The sequence below is a fragment of the Xenopus tropicalis genome, chromosome 9 (assembly GCF_000004195.4).
Source record: "Xenopus tropicalis strain Nigerian chromosome 9, UCB_Xtro_10.0, whole genome shotgun sequence".
Taxonomy (NCBI): Eukaryota; Metazoa; Chordata; class Amphibia; order Anura; family Pipidae; genus Xenopus; species Xenopus tropicalis.
The window spans coordinates 4,391,489-4,417,237 of record NC_030685.2 but is presented as its reverse complement, the minus strand read 5'-3'; the positions used below and the strand labels follow the sequence as shown (position 1 = coordinate 4,417,237).

Sequence of the window (25,749 nt, the reverse complement as noted above, 5' to 3'; positions counted from 1 at the left end):
GGGATGAGTTCTTACTGCCCCTCCTGCAAGTGCATTGTACCAAGTCCTTACTGCCTGCGTGGCGCTGAGGATGCTGGGAATCTGAGGCTGAACTGTAAGACTATGAGCCGACTAGTGCAGCCAGTGATAGTCAGACTGAGCAGGGCCCCTGAATGAACTCCCTCATACACTGCCAGTATTTATATAGAGTATTTCTGAGTGACCAATGGGTAGAAGTTATACATACTGGGGCGCAGGGAGTGTTCCTGAGTGGAACCTACCAACAGCGTAGGCGGGGGAGCTGCACAACTCGACTAAAGGGTTCTAATTTCGCCCGTGGCTACAATATTGAAGAGGCGATTCTTAGCAACTTTTCAATTGGTCTTCATTTTTTTCTCTTTTATAGTGTTTGAATAATCTTCCGACTCTTTCCAGATTTCAAATGGGGGTCACTGCCCTGTAAGAATGTGGCAACTGTTTGTGATTGGTGGGTTGTTCTGTCAGTACCCTGGGTCTCTCTGAAAGTCTCTCCAAAAACCCCACTAGGCCCGCCCACTTGTGCTGATTGGATGTCTGATTTTTATAGTCTCATTCCTGCATGTTGGGTGGGAGGGAAAACCTTGACTGAGGAGGAGGAGGGCCCCCTATTCTGTACAGTAGTCCTAGCTTATCAGCCAACCCCGCAACCCATTACTTCTGCACCCCCAGAGCAAGCCGATTGGGTCTGTGGCCTTTGTGCTTGGGCACCATTGGACAGCAGCCTCGGCTATTAAAAAGAACAGAAGCAGAACCTTATTCCTGAATAAGCATTTAAAGTGGTAGTTTTCCTTTAAATTAACTCTTAGTATGATGTAAATATTAATAATCTCAGACAGTTTGCAATTGGTCTTCCCTTTTTAATATTTTTTTTTCTAGTTATTAAGCTATTGGTGTAAGCAGCTCTCCAGCTTGGGATTTCAGCAGCTGGTTGCTAGTGTGTTATTAACCCTAGCAACCAGGCAGTGGTTTGAACGAATATAGGGGGACATGAATAGAAAGAAGGCCTGCCTAGAGAGATAAAAAGTAGCAACAATATTGTAGCCGCACAGAGCAATAGTTTTCGGCTGCCGGGGTCAGTGACCCCCTTTTGAAAGCTGGAAAATGTAGAAGAGGATGGAAAATAATTAAGTTTCATAGTTTTTTAAATAAAGACCAATTGCAACGTTGCTAAGAACTGGTCATTCTATAACATACTAAAAGTTAACGTAAAGGTCAAATCATCCATACCTGTTATAAATGAATGTAAAAATCTGAGCTGTCAATCATATATTGCCTGCCCCGCCTCTATGCCTGAGGCATAGAGGCGGGGCAGGCAATATATGATTGACAGCTCAGATTTTTAATTACAATTGCTTCAACTTTCCATTCAGCACTTCCTAGATGGCAAATGCATAAGATTTTGGGGGGATAGAAAGCTTTGCCTTAATAACGGTGCCCACAAAATGGCGGCTGGCTGTTGGTTGTGACTGTAAATTCCAAGACTGAGGGGAAAAAACAAGTCCCCTTTAAAAGAACCTTGAGTGCTGCAAGTGCTAGAACTGAACCAGAACCACACTTGGCATCTGTACGTCACTGCATAGTGTAACTGCTGGAGTTGGCAACGGTTACATATGGAACTACTTCTCACTCAGAACTGGATCGGAGGCAGTTATTCCCACTGCCATAATGGATGGGTCCGGCTCTTGCAGGAATGGAATTATGGGAAAGTCTCTATTGTATATATAAGGATACAGGAGCAGGTAGGGCGCAGCTTTATATGGTGGGCATTTGTACCCCCAAAAAGGAGTTGGCAGAAAGCCATGTGGCACAAAAAGCGGAATTTTTTAAAAAAAATTCTCTACTGTTTTGGGCCCTTTATTGGCGCCAACCCCACAGTTTGGGAACCACTGCCCCAGGGCAGGGCAGGATCCAGTAAGGATGCACCCCCCCCCCCCCCCCCGACAGATTCATCCGAATACAGAAAGGTTATGCTAATTTGTGCTAATTAGGATTCGGTTCAGCCAAGACTATAGATTTGGCCGAAACCGAACCCTGCCAAAAAAGGCCGAATACCGAACCCAATCCTGGATTTGTTGCATCCCTATTATCCAGCTACATGTACTTACCTCTATCATCAGTCTAAAGGTAAGAGCCGAGGTCGCCAAGCGAGTGGATCTTCTCCCGATATCCCCATCTACGGGTGGCCGATATTGGGCTAATTCGGTTGTTTGGCCCTGGGGCCAAACGATCGAATTACATGGGCGGGTATATGCGTCCGTTGGTTCAGGGACCATATTGACGAGCCAATGCAGTCCCTGATCCGAGGAAAAAATAAAACCTGCCCGATCGAGATTTGCTCGATATATTGGTCGGCAGGCCCGTCGTTACTGCCTATACATGGGCAGATAAGCTGTTGAATCGGTCTAAAGAACCAATATTGGCGGCTAGAATTGGCCCGTGTATGGCCACCTTCAGCCATTATGTCCCATTCACCAACCTAGTGAAGCCATAAAACAAACCATATATTTGTGCTGAGCCAGGCCGGGGGTTAGTAAGGCATGGGCAGGATTTATACTCCATAATATTGAGTGTGTATACATACCCCACGCTTACAGAACAGGGGGAATATTGCTGGGGGCGGGACACAAATCAATAGATCACTATATAAACCATATGTATTACTTTGTGACGCATGTTTAATTACACCGCAGGACATTATCAAGTGACTGTGTGCGCGGTTTCTTTTATCCTTTAAAAAACGTTAATTGTAGTTTAGCAACAGAAAAACTGACCCAACACGTCGATTCTAAAAGCCCAGCGAGCAGATACAAACGCAGAATATTTACAGAGGAATCCCGCGCGGTAAAGGGTTAGCATTGAAATACTGAGGGGTGTGCGTTGTCCAGTGAGGAGTAACGTGTGTCCCGAGTACGAGGAATCGGTCCCTGCCCAGTTTGCTCCATACTATGGGCTTATGTACAGTAAAAACACCCCCCCCCCCTCACCTCACATACCGTCCTATAAAATCCCCCCACAAAGCAACTGTCTTTTCTACATGGAAATGTTTCCTCTTCTGCCTCCCTATGAATTCCGTCAGACTACCTGTTATCCAGGCTGTTCCCCATGATAGGAGTAGGTGTATCTGCTCCCTGTATCTGTTCTTTAGGTGCCTTACTGCTGCAATGGGAAGCCAGCTTATCCTTATTGGCATCGGATATATAATGAGGCGCCGTGCCGGTGTTTGGGCGGCACCCCGTGATAGGAGTAGGTGTGTCTGTTCCTCGTATATGTTCTCTAAGGGGATTAATGCTGCAATCCGATTGGTTTCTCCTTTTACATGAACTCGGCTTCTCTCTGGTTGTAGAAACAGGGCTGGGTGTGACTGTAGGTGTCTGTTCTGTCACTGCGGCAGAATGGCTTCCCTCTTCTTCATATGAAATTGGCTCCTCTTTAACAGAAGTGGCTATAACATTAGCACTGCGCGCCATGGCGGGGGACGGAGCTGCTCCCTGCCACTGGGCATTTATACAGTAATAGTTTTCTTCTTCTTCTTCTTCCCATGAAGGCGGTTCCTCTTTAATAGTAATTTCTGGGGTAGGGTGCTCAGGTGTAGGAGTGTTTGTCAGACACCCACCTCTGCCCACAGTCTCGCTGGAACCAACTCTACTACACAGTGTTGCTTGTAAGTGGGCGGCAGTGCCCGTCGGCTCTCCATAATCACCATCTGGCAAAGATAGAAGCACCGGAAATCATCATAATGTCCTGGCTACCGGTCTATGTGCCGGCTATATGGGTATATGCCATGCATACAGTGATCACGCCACTGTAGCCAATGAGAAGGATGAATACATTACAATTACAGCTCGTGGAACGATGGGTTAAATGGGTGGTTCACCTTTGAGTTAAGTGTTAATATGATGTAGAGAGTAATATTCTGAGACAATTTGCAACTGGTCTTCATTTATTATTTGTAGTTTTTTTAATGATTTCACTTTTTGTTCAGCAGCTCTGCAGTTTGGCGTTTCAGCAGCAATTAGGTTGCTAGGGTTCCAGTTACCTTAGCAACCAGGTAATGAATGGAAAGAGAGACAGGAGTATGAATAGGAGAGGGCCTGAATGGCATGATAAGGAATGAAAAGTAACAAAGAAAATTGTAGCTGCACAAAGTTTTTTGGCTGCTGGGGTCAGTGAAAGCTGGAAAGAGTCAGAAGAAGAAGGCAAATAATTCATAAACTATAAAAAATAAATAATGAAGACCAATTGAAAAGTTGTTTAGAACTGACCAATTATAACATATATTTATTTATATTCAATTGGTCTTTGTTTTTATTTGTTGTTTTTAAAATATCTTCTTTTCTCTGACTCTTTCCAACTTTCAAAAGGGGGTCACTGACCCTGCAGCCAAAAAACTTGCCCTTTGAGGCTACAATTTAATTCTTATTGTTACTCTTTATTATTTACCTTTCTATTCAGACCCTCTGCTATTCATATTCCAGTTTCTCATACGAACCACTGCCTGGTTGCTAAGGTAATTTGCCCTCTAGCAACCGTATAGTTGCCGAAATTCCAAACTACAGAGTTGCTGAATATAAAATGAATTAATTCAAAAACCACAAATAATAAAAACTGAACACCAAATGCAAATTGTTTCAGAATAGCACTCTCTTCAACATTCTAAAAGTTAATCAAAAGGTGAACAACCCATTTAAGAAAAGGCACAGTGATTACACCCTGCACACCAAGCTCTAAATGTTTTGTAAATGCAATATATAACCTGGCACACCCTCATCACTACTCACCCTTTGTGCAAAGCTGCTGGAAATTCTCCATTATCTCTTCCCTGTAAAGGGCCTTGTTTCCTTTTATATACCCCCACTCCTAAAATGAAGAAAAAAAAATATGGTTATATATTATTAAGGTTGGGCAGTTTGGACTCCTGTGACCCTGGTGGATGGCTAAACATGGCCAGGATAATGTTGGGCAGTTTGGACTCCTGTGACCCTGGTGGATGGCTAAACATGGCCAGGATAATGTTGGGCAGTTTGGACTCCTGTGACCCTGGTGGATGGCTAAACATGGCTAGGATAATGTTGGGCAGTTTGGTCTCCTGGGACCCTGATGGATGGCTAAACATGGCCAGGATAATGTTGGGCAGTTTGGACTCCTGGGACCCTGGTGGATGGCTAAACATGGCCAGGATAATGTTGGGCAGTTTGGACTCCTGGGACCCTGGTGGATGGCTAAACATGGCCAGGATAATGTTGGGCAGTTTGGACTCCTGGGACCCTGGTGGATGGCTAAACATGGCCAGGATAATGTTGGGCAGTTTGGACTCCTGGGACCCTGGTGGATGGCTAAACATGGCCAGGATAATGTTGGGCAGTTTGGACTCCTGGGACCCTGGTGGATGGCTAAACATGGCCAGGATAATGTTGGGCAGTTTGGACTCCTGGGACCCTGATGGATGGCTAAACATGGCCAGGATAATGTTGGGCAGTTTGGACTCCTGGGACCCTGATGGATGGCTAAACATGGCCAGGATAATGTTGGGCAGTTTGGACTCATGGGACCCTGATGGATGGCTAAACATGGCCAGGATAATGTTGGGCAGTTTGGACTCCTGGGACCCTGGTGGATGGCTAAACATGGCCAGGATAATGTTGGGCAGTTTGGACTCCTGGGACCCTGGTGGATGGCTAAACATGGCCAGGATAATGTTGGGCAGTTTGGACTCCTGGGACCCTGATGGATGGCTAAACATGGCCAGGATAATGTTGGGCAGTTTGGACTCCTGGGTCCTTGGTGGATCAAGCATAATCTGACGGAAAATATCCATTATTTGGCTAAAGGAAAGTGAGAAGTACCTGCGGCAACTCTTTGCTTCCTAATGTTCTGATTACTGGTGCTTTGGGCCAGAACCAACTGAACAATAGAAGAGAGGCCATTCGTATGGTAGCCCTGCGCTCCAGTCAGACAGGGGCCACCTTTACAGTCATCCCCCAGCCAGAGAAAGGGATTATCATACACTGTTACTAAACAATAAGGGGGGATTGGGGGGCCGCACCCACCTCTCCAGTCAGCAGCTGGATGATGTTGGAGATGAGTTCCAGCACAATCTTATCATTCTCTTTCTGTATGGCGGCACTGGACGTTTGCGACACCGTCGGGGTGTGGCGCCGGCAGAACCCTTCCAACATACAGTCGGTGCATCTCTGCGGGACGCCATCACCTGACTTCTTCATTACGGCAAAATCCTACAGGTTCAGAGGAAGAGAGAATGGTGAGGAAAATCCCTTTCCTGCCCATGTGGCTCCCCCATACAGGCACACATTTGGGGAGCAAGGTGATGGTTTAAATAAACAATATGAACAAGGGGGGCTCACCTCTCCACTCAGCAAGTAGATAATCTCCAGTGTGAGATTCAGAATTTTCTCATTCCGCTGACTTTTATCCATGTTTCCCATCACTGGGTCCGTCTGCTCCTCGGAGAGCTCCATTTCCTTCTGACAAACCTTGAAGCGCCCTCTGTAATTAAGCAGCCGGATTTTAACAATGGGTTGCTGGGGTCAGGCCCCCCCCTGCACAGGTTTATACTATAAATATAAATGTGTTTTCCCTACACAGACATATCTGAAGAGTGAATTAGTTGCTATGTACACAGTGTCATTTAGAAACACTACACTTCTGTATAGGTGCATTTGGCGCTGCTTAGTCCGTCCTGCCTTCCTTCCTCTAACACCAACCCAGAATAATAAGACCCCCATACTGACCTCTGGCTCCGGTAGAAATCATACTCGGGGCACTGTGACCATTTATCCGCTGTACTGACCGACGGCCTCGGGGTGATGATTTTCACCTTCTTCCCCCAGCTGCTGATCTGCGGCTCGGCCGTTTGTATCCGTGGGTCCGTGAATGTGGCCACGTCCCTAGTGAAGCTCTTGGGTTCCGTGGCGACCTTCCTGCTCTTCACTCCATAGTAACGATCAAACTGAGTGCCCCGGTCCCTGCCGAAGTTGTATATGTCCGTGCGAGTGCTAACGTCGACCCCCTTGGGTTTCTCTTTCCAACCGGCGTGGGCCGGATCCATGCAGAAGCGCTTGGCGGGCGGGGGGAGGCAAGAGAAGATACTAGGGACAGCATTTTTGGACAAGATAAATTTCCCGTTTGTCTCAACGTAACATTCCTTGGGGAAGTGATCGGAGCAGACGCGATACGGGTTGGTCTTTTTGGCCTCTAAAATCTGCTGAGCAAAAGAATCCAGGTCCTCGTACTTCTGGGGAATGGCCCGGAGCCACAGTTTCACCCGCTCCAATTTGGTGGGAAACGTGTGCAGTTTTACTCCTTTCTCGGACGCCTTGTAGCTGGAGTTGCCGCAGTTCTCAACTATACAGTTTGGCATCTTGGCAGCCTGTCAGTGACAATAGGTGTGAAGCTGTTAAATACAATCCCACGTAACCCTGTATTTCCCACAGGTCCATATAAATAGCTCATATACACTGTGTATATTACTTACTGGCCCAGAGTCTGGCCCCGTGCATAGGCTCTTCTCTGAGATCTCAGGGGCACTGCTGTCTTGGGGCTGTTGGACTGACCCCCCTGCAGAGATGGCCTTATCTACAGCTCCCCTACAGATACAAATATAATATATATAATCTCAATATTCAGGATGTCACCCAACCTGATCCCAAGAAACAAGGCACAAATAAGCACTCACCCCAAATCCCCCCCTAACTGGCCTTCAGGCTGGGCCCCCTTAGCCCATAACAAGGTTACAGATATATAGAAACATTGGGGTAACAGTCACCCCGCTATAGTTCCAGGGGTACCCAGGGCACATATAAGCACTCACCCCAAATCCCCCCCTAACTGGCCTTCAGGCTGGGCCCCCTTAGCCCATAACAAGGTTACAGATATATAGAAACATTGGGGTAACAGTCACCCCGCTATAGTTCCAGGGGTACCCAGGGCACATATAAGCACTCACCCCAAATCCCCCCCTAACTGGCCTTCAGGCTGGGCCCCCTTAGCCCATAACAAGGTTACAGATATATAGAAACATTGGGGTAACAGTCACCCCGCTATAGTTCCAGGGGTACCCAGGGCACATATAAGCACTCACCCCAAATCCCCCCCTAACTGGCCTTCAGGCTGGGCCCCCTTAGCCCATAACAAGGTTACAGATATATAGAAACATTGGGGTAACAGTCACCCCGCTATAGTTCCAGGGGTACCCAGGGCACAAATAAGCACTCACCCCAAATCCCCCCCCTAACTGGCCTTCAGGCTGGGCCCCCTTAGCCCATAACAAGGTTACAGATATATAGAAACATTGGGGTAACAGTCACCCCGCTATAGTTCCAGGGGTACCCAGGGCACAAATAAGCACTCACCCCAAATCCCCCCCTAACTGGCCTTCAGGCTGGGCCCCCTTAGCCCATAACAAGGTTACAGATATATAGAAACATTGGGGTAACAGTCACCCCGCTATAGTTCCAGGGGTACCCAGGGCACAAATAAGCACTCACCCCAAATCCCCCCCTAACTGGCCTTCAGGCTGGGCCCCCTTAGCTCATAACAAGGTTACAGATATATAGAAACATTGGGGTAACAGTCACCCCGCTATAGTTCCAGGGGTACCCAGGGCACATATAAGCACTCACCCCAAATCCCCCCCTAACTGGCCTTCAGGCTGGGCCCCCTTAGCCCATAACAAGGTTACAGATATATAGAAACATTGGGGTAACAGTCACCCCGCTATAGTTCCAGGGGTACCCAGGGCACAAATAAGCACTCACCCCAAATCCCCCCCTAACTGGCCTTCAGGCTGGGCCCCCTTAGCCCATAACAAGGTTACAGATATATAGAAACATTGGGGTAACAGTCACCCCGCTATAGTTCCAGGGGTACCCAGGGCACATATAAGCACTCACCCCAAATCCCCCCCTAACTGGCCTTCAGGCTGGGCCCCCATTAGCCCATAACAAGGTTACAGGTATATAGAAACATTGGGGTAACAGTCACCCTGCTATAGTTCCAGGGGTACCCAGGGCACAAATAAGCACTCACCCCAAATCCCCCCCTAACTGGCCTTCAGGCTGGGCCCCCTTAGCCCATAACAAGGTTACAGATATATAGAAACATTGGGGTAACAGTCACCCCGCTATAGTTCCAGGGGTACCCAGGGCACATATAAGCACTCACCCCAAATCCCCCCCTAACTGGCCTTCAGGCTGGGCCCCCTTAGCCCATAACAAGGTTACAGATATATAGAAACATTGGGGTAACAGTCACCCCGCTATAGTTCCAGGGGTACCCAGGGCACAAATAAGCACTCACCCCAAATCCCCCCCTAACTGGCCTTCAGGCTGGGCCCCTTAGCCCATAACAAGGTTACAGATATATAGAAACATTGGGGTAACAGTCACCCCACTATAGTTCCAGGGGTACCCAGGGCACAAATAAGCACTCACCCCAAATCCCCCCCCTAACTGGCCTTCAGGCTGGGCCCCCTTAGCCCATAACAAGGTTACAGATATATAGAAACATTGGGGTAACAGTCACCCCGCTATAGTTCCAGGGGTACCCAGGGCACAAATAAGCACTCACCCCAAATCCCCCCCTAACTGGCCTTCAGGCTGGGCCCCCTTAGCCCATAACAAGGTTACAGATATATAGAAACATTGGGGTAACAGTCACCCCGCTATAGTTCCAGGGGTACCCAGGGCACAAATAAGCACTCACCCCAAATCCCCCCCTAACTGGCCTTCAGGCTGGGTCCCCTTAGCCCATAACAAGGTTACAGATATATAGAAACATTGGGGTAACAGTCACCCCGCTATAGTTCCAGGGGTACCCAGGGCACAAATAAGCACTCACCCCAAATCCCCCCCTAACTGGCCTTCAGGCTGGGCCCCCTTAGCCCATAACAAGGTTACAGATATATAGAAACATTGGGGTAACAGTCACCCCGCTATAGTTCCAGGGGTACCCAGGGCACAAATAAGCACTCACCCCAAATCCCCCCCTAACTGGCCTTCAGGCTGGGCCCCCTTAGCCCATAACAAGGTTACAGATATATAGAAACATTGGGGTAACAGTCACCCCGCTATAGTTCCAGGGGTACCCAGGGCACAAATAAGCACCCCAAATCCCCCCCTAACTGGCCTTCAGGCTGGGCCCCCTTAGCCCATAACAAGGTTACAGATATATAGAAACATTGGGGTAACAGTCACCCCGCTATAGTTCCAGGGGTACCAAGGGCACAAATAAGCACTCACCCCAAATCCCCCCCTAACTGGCCTTCAGGCTGGGCCCCCTTAGCCCATAACAAGGTTACAGATATATAGAAACATTGGGGTAACAGTCACCCCGCTATAGTTCCAGGGGTACCCAGGGCACAAATAAGCACTCACCCCAAATCCCCCCCTAACTGGCCTTCAGGCTGGGCCCCCTTAGCCCATAACAAGGTTACAGATATATAGAAACATTGGGGTAACAGTCACCCCGCTATAGTTCCAGGGGTACCCAGGGCACAAATAAGCACTCACCCCAAATCCCCCCCTAACTGGCCTTCAGGCTGGGCCCCCTTAGCTCATAACAAGGTTACAGATATATAGAAACATTGGGGTAACAGTCACCCCGCTATAGTTCCAGGGGTACCCAGGGCACATATAAGCACTCACCCCAAATCCCCCCCTAACTGGCCTTCAGGCTGGGCCCCCTTAGCCCATAACAAGGTTACAGATATATAGAAACATTGGGGTAACAGTCACCCCGCTATAGTTCCAGGGGTACCCAGGGCACAAATAAGCACTCACCCCAAATCCCCCCCTAACTGGCCTTCAGGCTGGGCCCCCTTAGCCCATAACAAGGTTACAGATATATAGAAACATTGGGGTAACAGTCACCCCGCTATAGTTCCAGGGGTACCCAGGGCACATATAAGCACTCACCCCAAATCCCCCCCTAACTGGCCTTCAGGCTGGGCCCCCATTAGCCCATAACAAGGTTACAGGTATATAGAAACATTGGGGTAACAGTCACCCTGCTATAGTTCCAGGGGTACCCAGGGCACAAATAAGCACTCACCCCAAATCCCCCCCTAACTGGCCTTCAGGCTGGGCCCCCTTAGCCCATAACAAGGTTACAGATATATAGAAACATTGGGGTAACAGTCACCCCGCTATAGTTCCAGGGGTACCCAGGGCACATATAAGCACTCACCCCAAATCCCCCCCTAACTGGCCTTCAGGCTGGGCCCCCTTAGCCCATAACAAGGTTACAGATATATAGAAACATTGGGGTAACAGTCACCCCGCTATAGTTCCAGGGGTACCCAGGGCACAAATAAGCACTCACCCCAAATCCCCCCCTAACTGGCCTTCAGGCTGGGCCCCCTTAGCCCATAACAAGGTTACAGATATATAGAAACATTGGGGTAACAGTCACCCCACTATAGTTCCAGGGGTACCCAGGGCACAAATAAGCACTCACCCCAAATCCCCCCCTAACTGGCCTTCAGGCTGGGCCCCCTTAGCCCATAACAAGGTTACAGATATATAGAAACATTGGGGTAACAGTCACCCCGCTATAGTTCCAGGGGTACCCAGGGCACAAATAAGCACTCACCCCAAATCCCCCCCTAACTGGCCTTCAGGCTGGGTCCCCTTAGCCCATAACAAGGTTACAGATATATAGAAACATTGGGGTAACAGTCACCCCGCTATAGTTCCAGGGGTACCCAGGGCACAAATAAGCACTCACCCCAAATCCCCCCCTAACTGGCCTTCAGGCTGGGCCCCCTTAGCCCATAACAAGGTTACAGATATATAGAAACATTGGGGTAACAGTCACCCCGCTATAGTTCCAGGGGTACCCAGGGCACAAATAAGCACTCACCCCAAATCCCCCCCTAACTGGCCTTCAGGCTGGGCCCCCTTAGCCCATAACAAGGTTACAGATATATAGAAACATTGGGGTAACAGTCACCCTGCTATAGTTCCAGGGGTACCCAGGGCACAAATAAGCACCCCAAATCCCCCCCTAACTGGCCTTCAGGCTGGGCCCCCTTAGCCCATAACAAGGTTACAGATATATAGAAACATTGGGGTAACAGTCACCCCGCTATAGTTCCAGGGGTACCCAGGGCACAAATAAGCACTCACCCCAAATCCCCCCCTAACTGGCCTTCAGGCTGGGCCCCCTTAGCCCATAACAAGGTTACAGATATATAGAAACATTGGGGTAACAGTCACCCCACTATAGTTCCAGGGGTACCCAGGGCACAAATAAGCACTCACCCCAAATCCCCCCCTAACTGGCCTTCAGGCTGGGCCCCCTTAGCCCATAACAAGGTTACAGATATATAGAAACATTGGGGTAACAGTCACCCCGCTATAGTTCCAGGGGTACCCAGGGCACAAATAAGCACTCACCCCAAATCCCCCCCTAACTGGCCTTCAGGCTGGGTCCCCTTAGCCCATAACAAGGTTACAGATATATAGAAACATTGGGGTAACAGTCACCCCGCTATAGTTCCAGGGGTACCCAGGGCACAAATAAGCACTCACCCCAAATCCCCCCCTAACTGGCCTTCAGGCTGGGCCCCCTTAGCCCATAACAAGGTTACAGATATATAGAAACATTGGGGTAACAGTCACCCCGCTATAGTTCCAGGGGTACCCAGGGCACAAATAAGCACTCACCCCAAATCCCCCCCTAACTGGCCTTCAGGCTGGGCCCCCTTAGCCCATAACAAGGTTACAGATATATAGAAACATTGGGGTAACAGTCACCCCGCTATAGTTCCAGGGGTACCCAGGGCACAAATAAGCACTCACCCCAAATCCCCCCTAACTGGCCTTCAGGCTGGGCCCCCTTAGCCCATAACAAGGTTACAGATATATAGAAACATTGGGGTAACAGTCACCCTGCTATAGTTCCAGGGGTACCCAGGGCACAAATAAGCACCCCAAATCCCCCCCTAACTGGCCTTCAGGCTGGGCCCCCTTAGCCCATAACAAGGTTACAGATATATAGAAACATTGGGGTAACAGTCACCCCGCTATAGTTCCAGGGGTACCCAGGGCACAAATAAGCACTCACCCCAAATCCCCCCCTAACTGGCCTTCAGGCTGGGCCCCCTTAGCCCATAACAAGGTTACAGATATATAGAAACATTGGGGTAACAGTCACCCTGCTATAGTTCCAGGGGTACCCAGGGCACAAATAAGCACCCCAAATCCCCCCCTAACTGGCCTTCAGGCTGGGCCCCCTTAGCCCATAACAAGGTTACAGATATATAGAAACATTGGGGTAACAGTCACCCCGCTATAGTTCCAGGGGTACCCAGGGCACAAATAAGCACTCACCCCAAATCCCCCCCTAACTGGCCTTCAGGCTGGGCCCCCTTAGCCCATAACAAGGTTACAGATATATAGAAACATTGGGGTAACAGTCACCCCGCTATAGTTCCAGGGGTACCCAGGGCACAAATAAGCACCCCAAATCCCCCCCTAACTGGCCTTCAGGCTGGGCCCCCTTAGCCCATAACAAGGTTACAGATATATAGAAACATTGGGGTAACAGTCACCCCGCTATAGTTCCAGGGGTACCAAGGGCACAAATAAGCACTCACCCCAAATCCCCCCCTAACTGGCCTTCAGGCTGGGCCCCCTTAGCCCATAACAAGGTTACAGATATATAGAAACATTGGGGTAACAGTCACCCCGCTATAGTTCCAGGGGTACCCAGGGCACAAATAAGCACTCACCCCAAATCCCCCCCTAACTGGCCTTCAGGCTGGGCCCCCTTAGCCCATAACAAGGTTACAGATATATAGAAACATTGGGGTAACAGTCACCCCGCTATAGTTCCAGGGGTACCCAGGGCACAAATAAGCACTCACCCCAAATCCCCCCCTAACTGGCCTTCAGGCTGGGCCCCCTTAGCTCATAACAAGGTTACAGATATATAGAAACATTGGGGTAACAGTCACCCCGCTATAGTTCCAGGGGTACCCAGGGCACATATAAGCACTCACCCCAAATCCCCCCCTAACTGGCCTTCAGGCTGGGCCCCCTTAGCCCATAACAAGGTTACAGATATATAGAAACATTGGGGTAACAGTCACCCCGCTATAGTTCCAGGGGTACCCAGGGCACAAATAAGCACTCACCCCAAATCCCCCCCTAACTGGCCTTCAGGCTGGGCCCCCTTAGCCCATAACAAGGTTACAGATATATAGAAACATTGGGGTAACAGTCACCCCGCTATAGTTCCAGGGGTACCCAGGGCACATATAAGCACTCACCCCAAATCCCCCCCTAACTGGCCTTCAGGCTGGGCCCCCATTAGCCCATAACAAGGTTACAGGTATATAGAAACATTGGGGTAACAGTCACCCTGCTATAGTTCCAGGGGTACCCAGGGCACAAATAAGCACTCACCCCAAATCCCCCCCTAACTGGCCTTCAGGCTGGGCCCCCTTAGCCCATAACAAGGTTACAGATATATAGAAACATTGGGGTAACAGTCACCCCGCTATAGTTCCAGGGGTACCCAGGGCACATATAAGCACTCACCCCAAATCCCCCCCTAACTGGCCTTCAGGCTGGGCCCCCTTAGCCCATAACAAGGTTACAGATATATAGAAACATTGGGGTAACAGTCACCCCGCTATAGTTCCAGGGGTACCCAGGGCACAAATAAGCACTCACCCCAAATCCCCCCCTAACTGGCCTTCAGGCTGGGCCCCCTTAGCCCATAACAAGGTTACAGATATATAGAAACATTGGGGTAACAGTCACCCCACTATAGTTCCAGGGGTACCCCAGGGCACAAATAAGCACTCACCCCAAATCCCCCCCTAACTGGCCTTCAGGCTGGGCCCCCTTAGCCCATAACAAGGTTACAGATATATAGAAACATTGGGGTAACAGTCACCCCGCTATAGTTCCAGGGGTACCCAGGGCACAAATAAGCACTCACCCCAAATCCCCCCCTAACTGGCCTTCAGGCTGGGTCCCCTTAGCCCATAACAAGGTTACAGATATATAGAAACATTGGGGTAACAGTCACCCCGCTATAGTTCCAGGGGTACCCAGGGCACAAATAAGCACTCACCCCAAATCCCCCCCTAACTGGCCTTCAGGCTGGGCCCCCTTAGCCCATAACAAGGTTACAGATATATAGAAACATTGGGGTAACAGTCACCCCGCTATAGTTCCAGGGGTACCCAGGGCACAAATAAGCACTCACCCCAAATCCCCCCCTAACTGGCCTTCAGGCTGGGCCCCCTTAGCCCATAACAAGGTTACAGATATATAGAAACATTGGGGTAACAGTCACCCTGCTATAGTTCCAGGGGTACCCAGGGCACAAATAAGCACCCCAAATCCCCCCCTAACTGGCCTTCAGGCTGGGCCCCCTTAGCCCATAACAAGGTTACAGATATATAGAAACATTGGGGTAACAGTCACCCCGCTATAGTTCCAGGGGTACCCAGGGCACAAATAAGCACTCACCCCAAATCCCCCCCTAACTGGCCTTCAGGCTGGGCCCCCTTAGCCCATAACAAGGTTACAGATATATAGAAACATTGGGGTAACAGTCACCCCACTATAGTTCCAGGGGTACCCAGGGCACAAATAAGCACTCACCCCAAATCCCCCCCTAACTGGCCTTCAGGCTGGGCCCCCTTAGCCCATAACAAGGTTACAGATATATAGAAACATTGGGGTAACAGTCACCCCGCTATAGTTCCAGGGGTACCCAGGGCACAAATAAGCACTCACCCCAAATCCCCCCCTAACTGGCCTTCAGGCTGGGCCCCCTTAGCCCATAACAAGGTTACAGATATATAGAAACATTGGGGTAACAGTCACCCCGCTATAGTTCCAGGGGTACCCAGGGCACAAATAAGCACTCACCCCAAATCCCCCCTAACTGGCCTTCAGGCTGGGCCCCCTTAGCCCATAACAAGGTTACAGATATATAGAAACATTGGGGTAACAGTCACCCTGCTATAGTTCCAGGGGTACCCAGGGCACAAATAAGCACTCACCCCAAATCCCCCCCCTAACTGGCCTTCAGGCTGGGCCCCCTTAGCCCATAACAAGGTTACAGATATATAGAAACATTGGGGTAACAGTCACCCTGCTATAGTTCCAGGGGTACCCAGGGCACAAATAAGCACTCACCCCAAATCCCCCCCTAACTGGCCTTCAGGCTGGGCCCCCTTAGCCCATAACAAGGTTACAGATATATAGAAACATTGGGGTAACAGTCACCCTGCTATAGTTCCAGGGGTACCCAGGGCACAAATAAGCGCTCACCCCAAATCCCCCCTAACTGGCCTTCAGGCTGTGCCCCCTTAGCCCATAACAAGGTTACAGATATATAGAAACATTGGGGTAACAGTCACCCCGCTATAGTTCCAGGGGTACCCAGGGCACAAATAAGCACTCACCCCAAATCCCCCCCTAACTGGCCTTCAGGCTGGGCCCCCTTAGCCCATAACAAGGTTACAGATATATAGAAACATTGGGGTAACAGTCACCCCGCTATAGTTCCAGGTCTGGGAGCGCTGAATTACTTCGTTGCAGTTGGTCAGTTTGTGCAAGGCCAGAGATGAAGCCCTGGGACTGTACACAGAAATCCCGGCCGGACGGGTGACGGTATAGCCTAACGCCCCACTGCATGATGGGTAGAACCGTTTCGGTACTTACTGGGCGGCCACTCACCGTTATCTCCACACAAAATCCTCTCCCTCAGGTTCCAAGCGCCTTTGCGTCTATTCCCGCCCCCTCAGAACCGGAAGCTGACGACGCGGTGGGCGGAAGTAACATGGCGCTGCCTATTGGTGTGTCAGACGGCTGTTAGGATTGTCCTGTTGCTCCGAGGCTGCGGTAAGTGAGTGCTGGCGGGAAGCAGAGCCGGTTAGCCCCGCCGTTAATATGACCCTACAGTCGGGGGGGAACCTGGCAGCCCCCAAGGGGCAAGTATGGGGGGGGGGGGGTTGCTAGCAGAGCCCTGATACACGGTGTGAGGCACAGGAAGCTGTATATTAGCGAGGGACTGGCTATATCACTATATATTGCCCATTGGCTGTATCAGGGGCGGGATGGGTGCAAATAAAGTCACAATTATACAGAAATCCCCCCCCCCAAGTATTCAAGGGGTGCCTTGCCTTTACAAGTGTTGCTCACCTTAGAGTAGGATGCAGAGAGTAATTTTCCGAGTCAATTTGCAATTGGTCTTCATTTTTTATTATTTGTAGTTTTATAGTTATTTGACTTTATGTTCAGCGGCTCTGCAAGTTTGGAGTTTCAGCCGCTGATTGGTTGCTAGGGTCCAAATTACCTAGTAACCAGGGAGTAGTTTGAATCTGAGGATGTTTAAATGAATAGGAGGGGGACTGAATAGAAAAAACACATTATAATAAGTTACAATAGAAATAAAACTGGAGCCTCATAGAGTGATAGTTGTTTTTGCTGCCGGGGTCACTGACCCCCCCCCCCATTCCTCATCTGCATCTTTTAAGTTTTCAAATGGGGGTCACTGACCCCGGCATCCAAGGAACTATTACTATGAGGCTACAGTTTTATTGTTTCTCTTTCTATTCACTTATTGTACAGCGCTGCGGAATATGTTGGCACTTTATAAATAAATGTTAATAATAATATTCAGTCCCTCTCCTGTTCATATTCCTGTCTCTCAAGTCCCTGTCTGTGTTTTAAGTGCGGGGGGGGTGAGCCAATCACAGCCCTGCACTCACACAAGCACAGACAGGTTTCAGTTCCCTATCAGGTCAGCCTAGTTGCTGATTGGTTCCTATCCTACAATGCACTGGAACATTTTTGTTTTTCACACAATATGCCCCCTTTTAATTGTATAACCTGAAACTGACCAACTGCACAGATGTATTTCAGGTGCCTAATAACACAGTTCTCTGTGGCATATAGTAAAGGGGTGTATATACATATTTAGCTTTGATAATTTTTTTGGGGGGTGGGCAGTATAATCTATAAGATCCCAGGTTATTAAAGGAGACATATTGGATAAATGGGGGAAAACGCTAATTTTGTAGGCAATTATGAATAATATCCGGTGCTGGTTTCCCTTTGGGCTAAACATTAACCCTATCTGTAACAATGGCCCCTTTATTGGAGCTCCCTATAGATCCTCTCAGGTCCCTGTCTGGGTTTCACATGAGGGGTGGGCGTGTCCTAACGGTCCCTGCCAGAAGCACAGTAGGAGGGGGAGAGCCAATCACAGCCCTGCACTCACACAAGCACAGACAGGCTTCAGTTCCCTATAAGTTCAGCCTAGCTGCTGATTGGTTCCTATCCTACAGTGCCGGCCCCCCCTGCACAGCCTGGGAAAGGAGGCAGCAGGAAGTGGAACGGATGGGCGGGGCTAGTGGGGTTTTGGGGGAATTGAATAGCACAGTTCTCTGTGGCATATCGTTAATGGGTGTATGTACTTATATATAGCTTCGATCATTTTGTAATGAATGTTGCGGCTCTTTAGGGCCACAATGATTCTATATTATTCCATTAAGTTATAATTTGACACAGTTTGTTTGCACAGGTGCTGCTGAATAGGATTGGCCCAAGAGTCCGTAAGGAAACCCTACACTAGCCAGACAGACACAATGCCGAGCTGTATAGTCCAGAACTGTGGCAACACCAGCCACAAGGCCTCTGAGAAAGGACTCAAACTGCACCCGTTCCCCACTACCCTGGAGAGGATCAAGCTGTGGCTCCGGGTCATTCCCCAGAGGTTTGAGGATTTGGATTCCTTTGCGCAGCAGATTTTAGACGCCAAGAAGACCAAACCCTATCGCGTCTGCTCCCAGCATTTCACCAAGGAGTGTTACGTCTACATGAGCGGGAAGCCCTTTTTATCCCAAAATGCCGTCCCCTCTGTTTTCAACTCCGCCCGCTCCCCGCCGGCCAAGCGCTTCTGCATGGATCCGGCGCATGTCGGCTTGAAGGAAAAACCGGCGTGTGTCGACGTTAGCACTCGCACGGACATATACAACTTCGGCAAGGACCGGGGCACTCAGTTTGATCGTTACTATGGAGTGAAGAGCAGGAAGGTCGCCACGGAACCCAAGAGCTTCACCAGGGACGTGGCCACATTCACCGACCCACGGATACAAACGGCCGAGCCGCAGATCAGCAGCTGGGAGAAGAAGCTCAAGGTCATCACCCCGAGGCCGTCAGTCAGTACTGTGGATAAAGGGTCACAGTGCCCCAAGTATGATTTCTGCAGGAACCAGAGGTCAGTACTTATAGTTGATATAAATACCCCGGGGGCAGCCATTCCTGCACTGGTACAGCTGGGGCGTTTGCTACAGAAACCCTACTATAGTTTATATAAATACCCCGATGTGTAGCCCCGGGGGCAGCCATTCCTGCACTGGTACAGCTGGGGTGTTTGCTACAGAAACCCTACTATAGTTTATATAAATACCCCGCTGTGTAGCCCCGGGGGCAGCCATTCCTGCACCGGTACAGCTGGGGTGTTTGCTACAGAAACCCTACTATAGTTTATATAAATACCCCGATGTGTAGCCCCGGGGGCAGCCATTCCTGCACTGGTACAGCTGGGGTGTTTGCTACAGAAACCCTACTATAGTTTATATAAATACCCCGCTGTGTAGCCCCGGGGGCAGCCATTCCTGCACTGGTACAGCTGGGGTGTTTGCTACAGAAACCCTACTATAGTTTATATAAATACCCCGATGTGTAGCCCCGGGGGCAGCCATTCCTGCACTGGTACAGCTGGGGTGTTTGCTACAGAAACCCTACTATAGTTTATATAAATACCCCACTGTGTAGCCCCGGGGGCAGCCGTTCCTGCACCAGTACAGCTGGGGTGTTTGCTACAGAAACCCTACTATAGTTTATATAAATACCCTGCTGTGTAGCCCCCGGGGGCAGCCATTCCTGCACTGGTACAGCTGGGGTGTTTGCTACAGAAACCCTACTATAGTTTATATAAATACCCCGCTGTGTAGCCCCGGGGGCAGCCATTCCTGCACTGGTACAGCTGGGGTGTTTGCTACAGAAACCCTACTATAGTTTATATAAATACCCCACTGTGTAGCCCCGGGGCTGTTCATGCTGAATTGTGCTTAGTACAGGGGAATCCCTATGTGCCATAGTTTTATGGTATCTCTCTGTACAGGCTATGAGCAAACTTAGGGTGCTGTTCCTGCTGAATTGTGCTTAGTACAGGGGGATCCCTATGTGCCATAGTTTTATGGTATCTCTCTGTACAGGCTATGAGCAAACTTAGGGGGCTGTTCCTGCTGAATTGTGCTTAGTACAGGGGAATCCCTATGTGCCATAGTTTTATGGTATCTCTCTGTACAGGCTATGAGCAAACTTAGGGGGCTGTTCCTGCTGAATTGTGCTTAGTACAGGGGAATCCCTATGTGCCATAGTTTTATGGTATCTCTCTGTACAGGCTATGAGCAAACTTAGGGGGCTGTTCCTGCTGAATTGTGCTTAGTACAAGGGAATCCCTATGTGCCATAGTTTTATGGTATCTCTCTGTACAGGCTATGAGCAAACTTAGGGGGCTGTTCCTGCTGAATTGTGCTTAGTACAGGGGAATCCCTATGTGCCATAGTTTTATGGTATATCTCTGTACAGGCTATGGGCAAACTTAGGGGGCTGTTCCTGCTGAATTGTGCTTAGTACAGGGGAATCCCTATGTGCCATAGTTTTATGGTATCTCTTTGTACAGGTGTATCTACCCTCTAGCTATGAGCCCCTGTAATTACTTTGGTATAATATTGCTGAAAATAAAACACTATATAAATCTATCTGCTTAATTACAGCGCACACTTCAACGTCGGCCCCTCCTACAAAGATCTGATGGGAATGTCAGAAGGTCGCACTTACACAGTGATGGGGAACAAGGATAAAAATCAGCGAAATGAAAAGATCCTGAATCTCACAATGGAGATTATCTATCTGCTGACTGGAGAGGTGAGGGGGGCACTGTGAGATGAGTAATAACTGCTGCTAAATATAATATATAAATTGGGTATTCCTTGCCATGGTCATAGTTGTGTCTCTCTCTCACAATGTAGGACTTTATGGTTATGAAAAGGTCTCCTAACGGCTTCCCAGAGAGGTGCAGCGACTGTATGTCGGAGGGGCCCTGCAGGCGTCACACCCCAACTGTGTCTCATTCATTCCACTCTGTGACCAATGAGAAACTGGTCCTGGAACTCATCTCCAACATCATCCAGCTGCTGACTGGAGAGGTGGGTGCGGCCCCCCAATCCCCCCTTATTGTTTAGTAACAGTGTATGATAATCCCTTTCTCTGGCTGGGGGATGACTGTAACATTGTGTGTGCCAGGTTGCCTGAAAGGGGACATATTGTGCCAATGAATTGTACTCATCTAAGTACAGAAGGAATGTGCATTAAAAAGTAGTGTTTCCGGCTGATTTATTGAAAATGTTTCCAAAATCCCCACTAGCCCCGCCCATCTGTTCCACTTCCTGCTGCCTCCTTTCCCAGGCTGTGCAGGGGGGCAGCGGCACTGTAGGATAGCAACCAATCAGCAGCTAGGCTGACCTGATAGGGAACTGAAGCCTGTCTGTGCTTGTGTGACTGCAGGGCTGTGATTGGCTCTCCCCCTCCTACTGTGCTTCTGGCAGGGACCGTTAGGACACGCCCACCCCTCATTTGAAAGCCAGACAGGGACCTGAGAGGATCTATAGGGAGCTCCAATAAAGGGGCCATTGTTACAGATAGGGTTAATGTTTAGCCCAAAGGGAAACCAGCACCGTATATTATTCATAATTACCTACAGGGTTAGGGGTTTCCCATTTATCCAATATGTCTCCTTTAACATGTTTCCATCTATTTTGTCTTGCAGGAATGGGAGAATTTAAAAGATTTTAACAAGGCCCTTTACAGGGAAGGGATAAAGGAGGAGGAGGAGCCCCAGCAGCTCCGCCCACTGAGTGAGTATTGTGGGGCACAAAATATCACAACCTTGTGTTTCACTAAATGTATTACTACTTTAGCCAGCAGTGACTCCCATTGTAGCCCCCCAAGGATATCAGCAGATACACAGATACATTTTATCTTTATCTGACACAAATTTTTTAACCTGTCCCATCAACTAAACAGCTGATCACCATGGTCCGAAATTATCAGGACGAGAACTTGGAACCCACACGGTCTGGAAATCACACAAACTATATTTCATAGGATTATATTGGTGTGTGTATGGGCAGCTTTAGAGGTGGAAATTGAAACTTGGATCTTCAAGAGGAAAGATGGCTCCCAGTCTCACAGAGACCCAATCAGGCCTCTGCACTCTCCCTTATGGACATACTGAACCTGCTAAGAGAATATGCTCCTTTGTGATCCATATGGAACCCATTTTTTTTAAGCAGGGCCTCCTGATAGGGAACTGAAGCCTGTCTGTGCTTGTGTGAGTGCAGGGCTGTGATTGGCTTTCCCCCTCCTACTGTGCTTCTGGCAGGGACCGTTAGGACACGCCCACCCCTCATTTGAAACCCAGACAGGGACCTGAGAGGATCTATAGGGAGCTCCAATAAAGGGGCCATTGTTACAGATAGGGTTAATGTTCAGCCCAAAGGGAAACCAGCACCGTATAATATTTATAATTGGTTTAACCTATATACATTTGAGGTTAGTTGGCCATAATATCACATAATGATTTCCGTATTTTGCCAGGTTGTCGCTATGAAGATATGAGGAACAATTCAGTTCATCTCCAAGCAACGGTGCGCACCAATCCCGTCACAAACAGGAGGGGAACCAAAAGGGCAGCAAGTGCCCCCCTACAGCCCCCAGCAGCCGTTGTTATTAAGGAGGAGCCGACTGAATGGGACGTAGGAGATTATTCCCACTGTAGCGCTGCTGATACACTTCCTGGTGTTACAGGGACACATACAGCTGCTTTGGGATGCAACCAAAATATCAACACTACGACCATTAAGGAAGAGGCAGCTTCATGGAAAGAAGAAAACCAATCAGATTGCAGCATTAACCCATTTGCAGAACAGGGAACAGACACACCTACTCTGATTATGGGGTGCACGGTCTCTACTATGACTATTAAGGAGGAGCCTGATTCATGGGAAGGAGAAAGCCAATCAGATTGCAGCATTAATCCCCTTACAGAACAGATACAGGGAACAGACACACCTACTCTGATTATGGGGTGCACGGTCTCTACTATGACTATTAAGGAGGAGCCTGATTCATGGGAAGGAGAAAGCCAATCAGATTGCAGCATTAATCCATATACAGAACAGGGAACAGACACACCTCTGATTATGGGGTGCACGGTCTCTACTATGACTATTAAGGAGGAGCCTGATTCATGGGAAGGAGAAAGCCAATCAGATTGCAGCATTAATCCATATACAGAACAGGGGACAGATGCACCTACTTCCATCACGGGGAGCCGCCATGATTATATAGCAAATACTATAAAGAGGGAAGCAGCATTATACGAAGGGGGGAACCATTCTGACTACAGCAATAATCCATGTAGAGAACAGATACAGGGAACCGGAGAACCGAGTTTTAGAACTGGATTCATCCTGAAGAACAGCTAGTCGGGAATGCACTGCATATAATATATATATATAGTAAAATAAATGCTTCCGGGACAGAATCAACGAGAAAAATGCAACGCGGCCCATTTCCCTAATGCGAGAGGAATTCCGAGACAGACCCTAATTTTTTGTTCTGTTTGTGGTAAATGTTTAACCCACTTTGGAGCAGATGAACGACACTTGGTCTGTATTGTATAGAGGGGCTTAGTGACCCCTCGGATAGAAAGCCTGGAGCTAAACTTGCAAATAAACCCCCCACACATTTATGTGCTGCACATTTCCTCTGATGCCCCCTTAGCTCTCTGCACCACAAGCCAATGGGAATCCACTGTGGAAGGAATGGCACAAGTACTGAAATGCTGCCCCCGACTGTGCCCACAGGATGTTTATCTGCCAATGAGTGAGTTAGTAGTTAAATGGCACTGCTGGCCCCCATTTTGTTCTGCATTTCCCTATTGCTGGACGGACGTGCTGTAAGTATACTTGCCTCACTGACTAATACAGTGGTGTGAAAAACTATTTGCCCCCTTGCAACGAGTCTTTTACAGCGATCTGGAGGAATTTTGGCCCACTCATCTTTGCAGAATTGTTGTAATTCAGCTTTATTTGAGGGTTTTCTAGCATGAACCGCCTTTTTAAGGTCATGCCACAACATCTCAATAGGATTCAGGTCAGGATTTTGACTAGGCCTCTCCAAAGTCTTCATTTTGTTTTTCTTCAGCCATTCAGAGGTGGATTTGCTGGTGTGTTTTGGGTCATTGTCCTGCTGCAGCACCCAAGATCGCTTCAGCTTGAGTTGACGAACAGATGGCCGGACATTCTCCTTCAGGATTTTTTGGTAGACAGTAGAATTCATGGTTCCATCTATCACAGCAAGCCTTCCAGGTCCTGAAGCAGCAAAACAACCCCAGACCATCACACTACCACCACCATATTTTACTGTTGGTATGATGTTCTTTTTCTGAAATGCTGTGTTACTTTTACGCCAGATGTAACGGGACATGCACCTTCCAAAAAGTTCAACTTTTGTCTCGTCGGTCCACAAGGTATTTTCCCAAAAGTCTTGGCAATCATTGAGATGTTTTTTAGCAAAATTGAGACGAGCCATAATGTTCTTGTGCTTAAAAGTGGTTTGCGCCTTGGAAATCTGCCATGCAGGCCGTTTTTGCCCAGTCTCTTTCTTATGGTGGAGTCGTGAACACTGACCTTAATTGAGGCAAGTGAGGCCTGCAGTTCTTTAGATGTTGTCCTGGGGTCTTTTGTGGCCTCTCGGATGAGTTGTCTCTGCGCTCTTGGGGTAATTTTGGTCGGCCGGCCACTCCTGGGAAGGTTCACCACTGTTCCATGTTTTTGCCATTTGTGGATAATGGCTCTCACTGTGGTTCGCTGGAGTCCCAAAGCTTTAGAAATGGCTTTATAACCTTTACCAGACTGATAGATCTCAATTACTTTTGTTCTCATTTGTTCCTGAATTTCTTTGGATCTTGGCATGATGTCTAGCTTTTGAGGTGCTTTTGGTCTACTTCTCTGTGTCAGGTAGCTCCTATTTAAGTGATTTCTTGATTGAAACAGGTGTGGCAGTAATCAGGCCTGGGGGTGACTACAGAAATTGAACTCAGGTGTGATAAACCACAGTTAAGTTATTTTTTAACAAGGGGGGCAATCACTTTTTCACACAGGGCCATGTAGATTTGGAGTTTTTTTTTCTCCCTTAATAACGTAAACCTTCATTTAAAAACTGCATTTTGTGTTCAATTATGTTATCTTTGACTAATAGTTAACGGTTTTTGATGAGCAGAAACATTTAAGTGTGACAAACATGCAAAAGAATAAGAAATCAGGAAGGGGGCAAATAGTTTTTCACACCACTGTATATATGTTTCCATAGCGAGTTCCTTAATGACTTGTATTTACAGGCTGCACGCAGCCACTTGGGCCCCTGACTCCCCCATCTTTCAGCAATGTTGCCGCCGGCGTGACTGGGGTGCCATGTGTTGCCCCTTCATGCTGCTTTGCTGAACGTTTCCCCCAAAACCTGCTTTTTGCAGAGTAAAGGGGGCTGGTAAACTGCACCTCAAAGCAAAATAAGTTGTGTTTGGGTGGAGTTCCCCTTTAAAGTTCTTATT

At 48.6% G+C, this 25,749-nt stretch overlaps 2 protein-coding genes across 9 annotated transcripts; one reads left to right on the top strand and one right to left on the bottom strand.

Annotated features, from left to right (window-relative positions):
* Window positions 1–1,850: 1,850 nt before the first annotated feature.
* LOC733566 (oocyte zinc finger protein XlCOF29-like) lies at window positions 1,851–16,828 on the bottom strand. Of its 7 annotated transcripts, none has more exons than XM_031892713.1 (7): window positions 16,740–16,822; window positions 7,511–7,622; window positions 6,768–7,405; window positions 6,381–6,522; window positions 6,066–6,251; window positions 4,797–4,875; window positions 1,851–3,721 (listed from the first exon to the last, which is right to left on the bottom strand). In XM_031892713.1, the coding sequence occupies exons 3-7, from the start codon at window positions 7,394–7,396 to the stop codon at window positions 3,096–3,098; spliced, it is 1,662 nt and encodes a 553-aa protein (XP_031748573.1). In that variant the 5' UTR covers window positions 7,397–7,405; window positions 7,511–7,622; window positions 16,740–16,822; the 3' UTR covers window positions 1,851–3,095.
* On the top strand, window positions 16,816–23,889 carry LOC101733085. Of its 2 annotated transcripts, none has more exons than XM_004913824.4 (6): window positions 16,816–16,904; window positions 18,589–19,284; window positions 20,852–21,002; window positions 21,107–21,283; window positions 21,904–21,991; window positions 22,734–23,889. In XM_004913824.4, the coding sequence occupies exons 2-6, from the start codon at window positions 18,653–18,655 to the stop codon at window positions 23,621–23,623; spliced, it is 1,938 nt and encodes a 645-aa protein (XP_004913881.2). In that variant the 5' UTR covers window positions 16,816–16,904; window positions 18,589–18,652; the 3' UTR covers window positions 23,624–23,889. The 2 variants fall into 2 exon arrangements, with proteins under 2 accessions (XP_004913881.2, XP_004913882.2); XM_004913825.4 differs by having other exon boundaries at window positions 16,821–16,904; window positions 18,576–19,284.
* The last annotated feature ends 1,860 nt before the right edge of the window (window positions 23,890–25,749 follow it).

Coding starts and splice junctions, on each gene's coding strand:
- LOC733566 (XM_031892715.1), bottom strand. CDS start 7,396: ATGCCAAACTGTATAGTTGAGAACTGCGGCAACTCCAGCTACAAGGCG. Junction 4,876..6,065: donor TCCAGCTGCTGACTGGAGAG/GTGGGTGCGGCC, acceptor TCTTCATTTTAG/GAGTGGGGGTATATAAAAGG. Junction 3,722..4,796: donor CCAGCAGCTTTGCACAAAGG/GTGAGTAGTGAT, acceptor TATCTTTGCCAG/ATGGTGATTATGGAGAGCCG.
- LOC101733085 (XM_004913824.4), top strand. CDS start 18,653: ATGCCGAGCTGTATAGTCCAGAACTGTGGCAACACCAGCCACAAGGCC. Junction 19,285..20,851: donor GATTTCTGCAGGAACCAGAG/GTCAGTACTTAT, acceptor GCTTAATTACAG/CGCACACTTCAACGTCGGCC. Junction 21,992..22,733: donor CCAGCAGCTCCGCCCACTGA/GTGAGTATTGTG, acceptor GTATTTTGCCAG/GTTGTCGCTATGAAGATATG.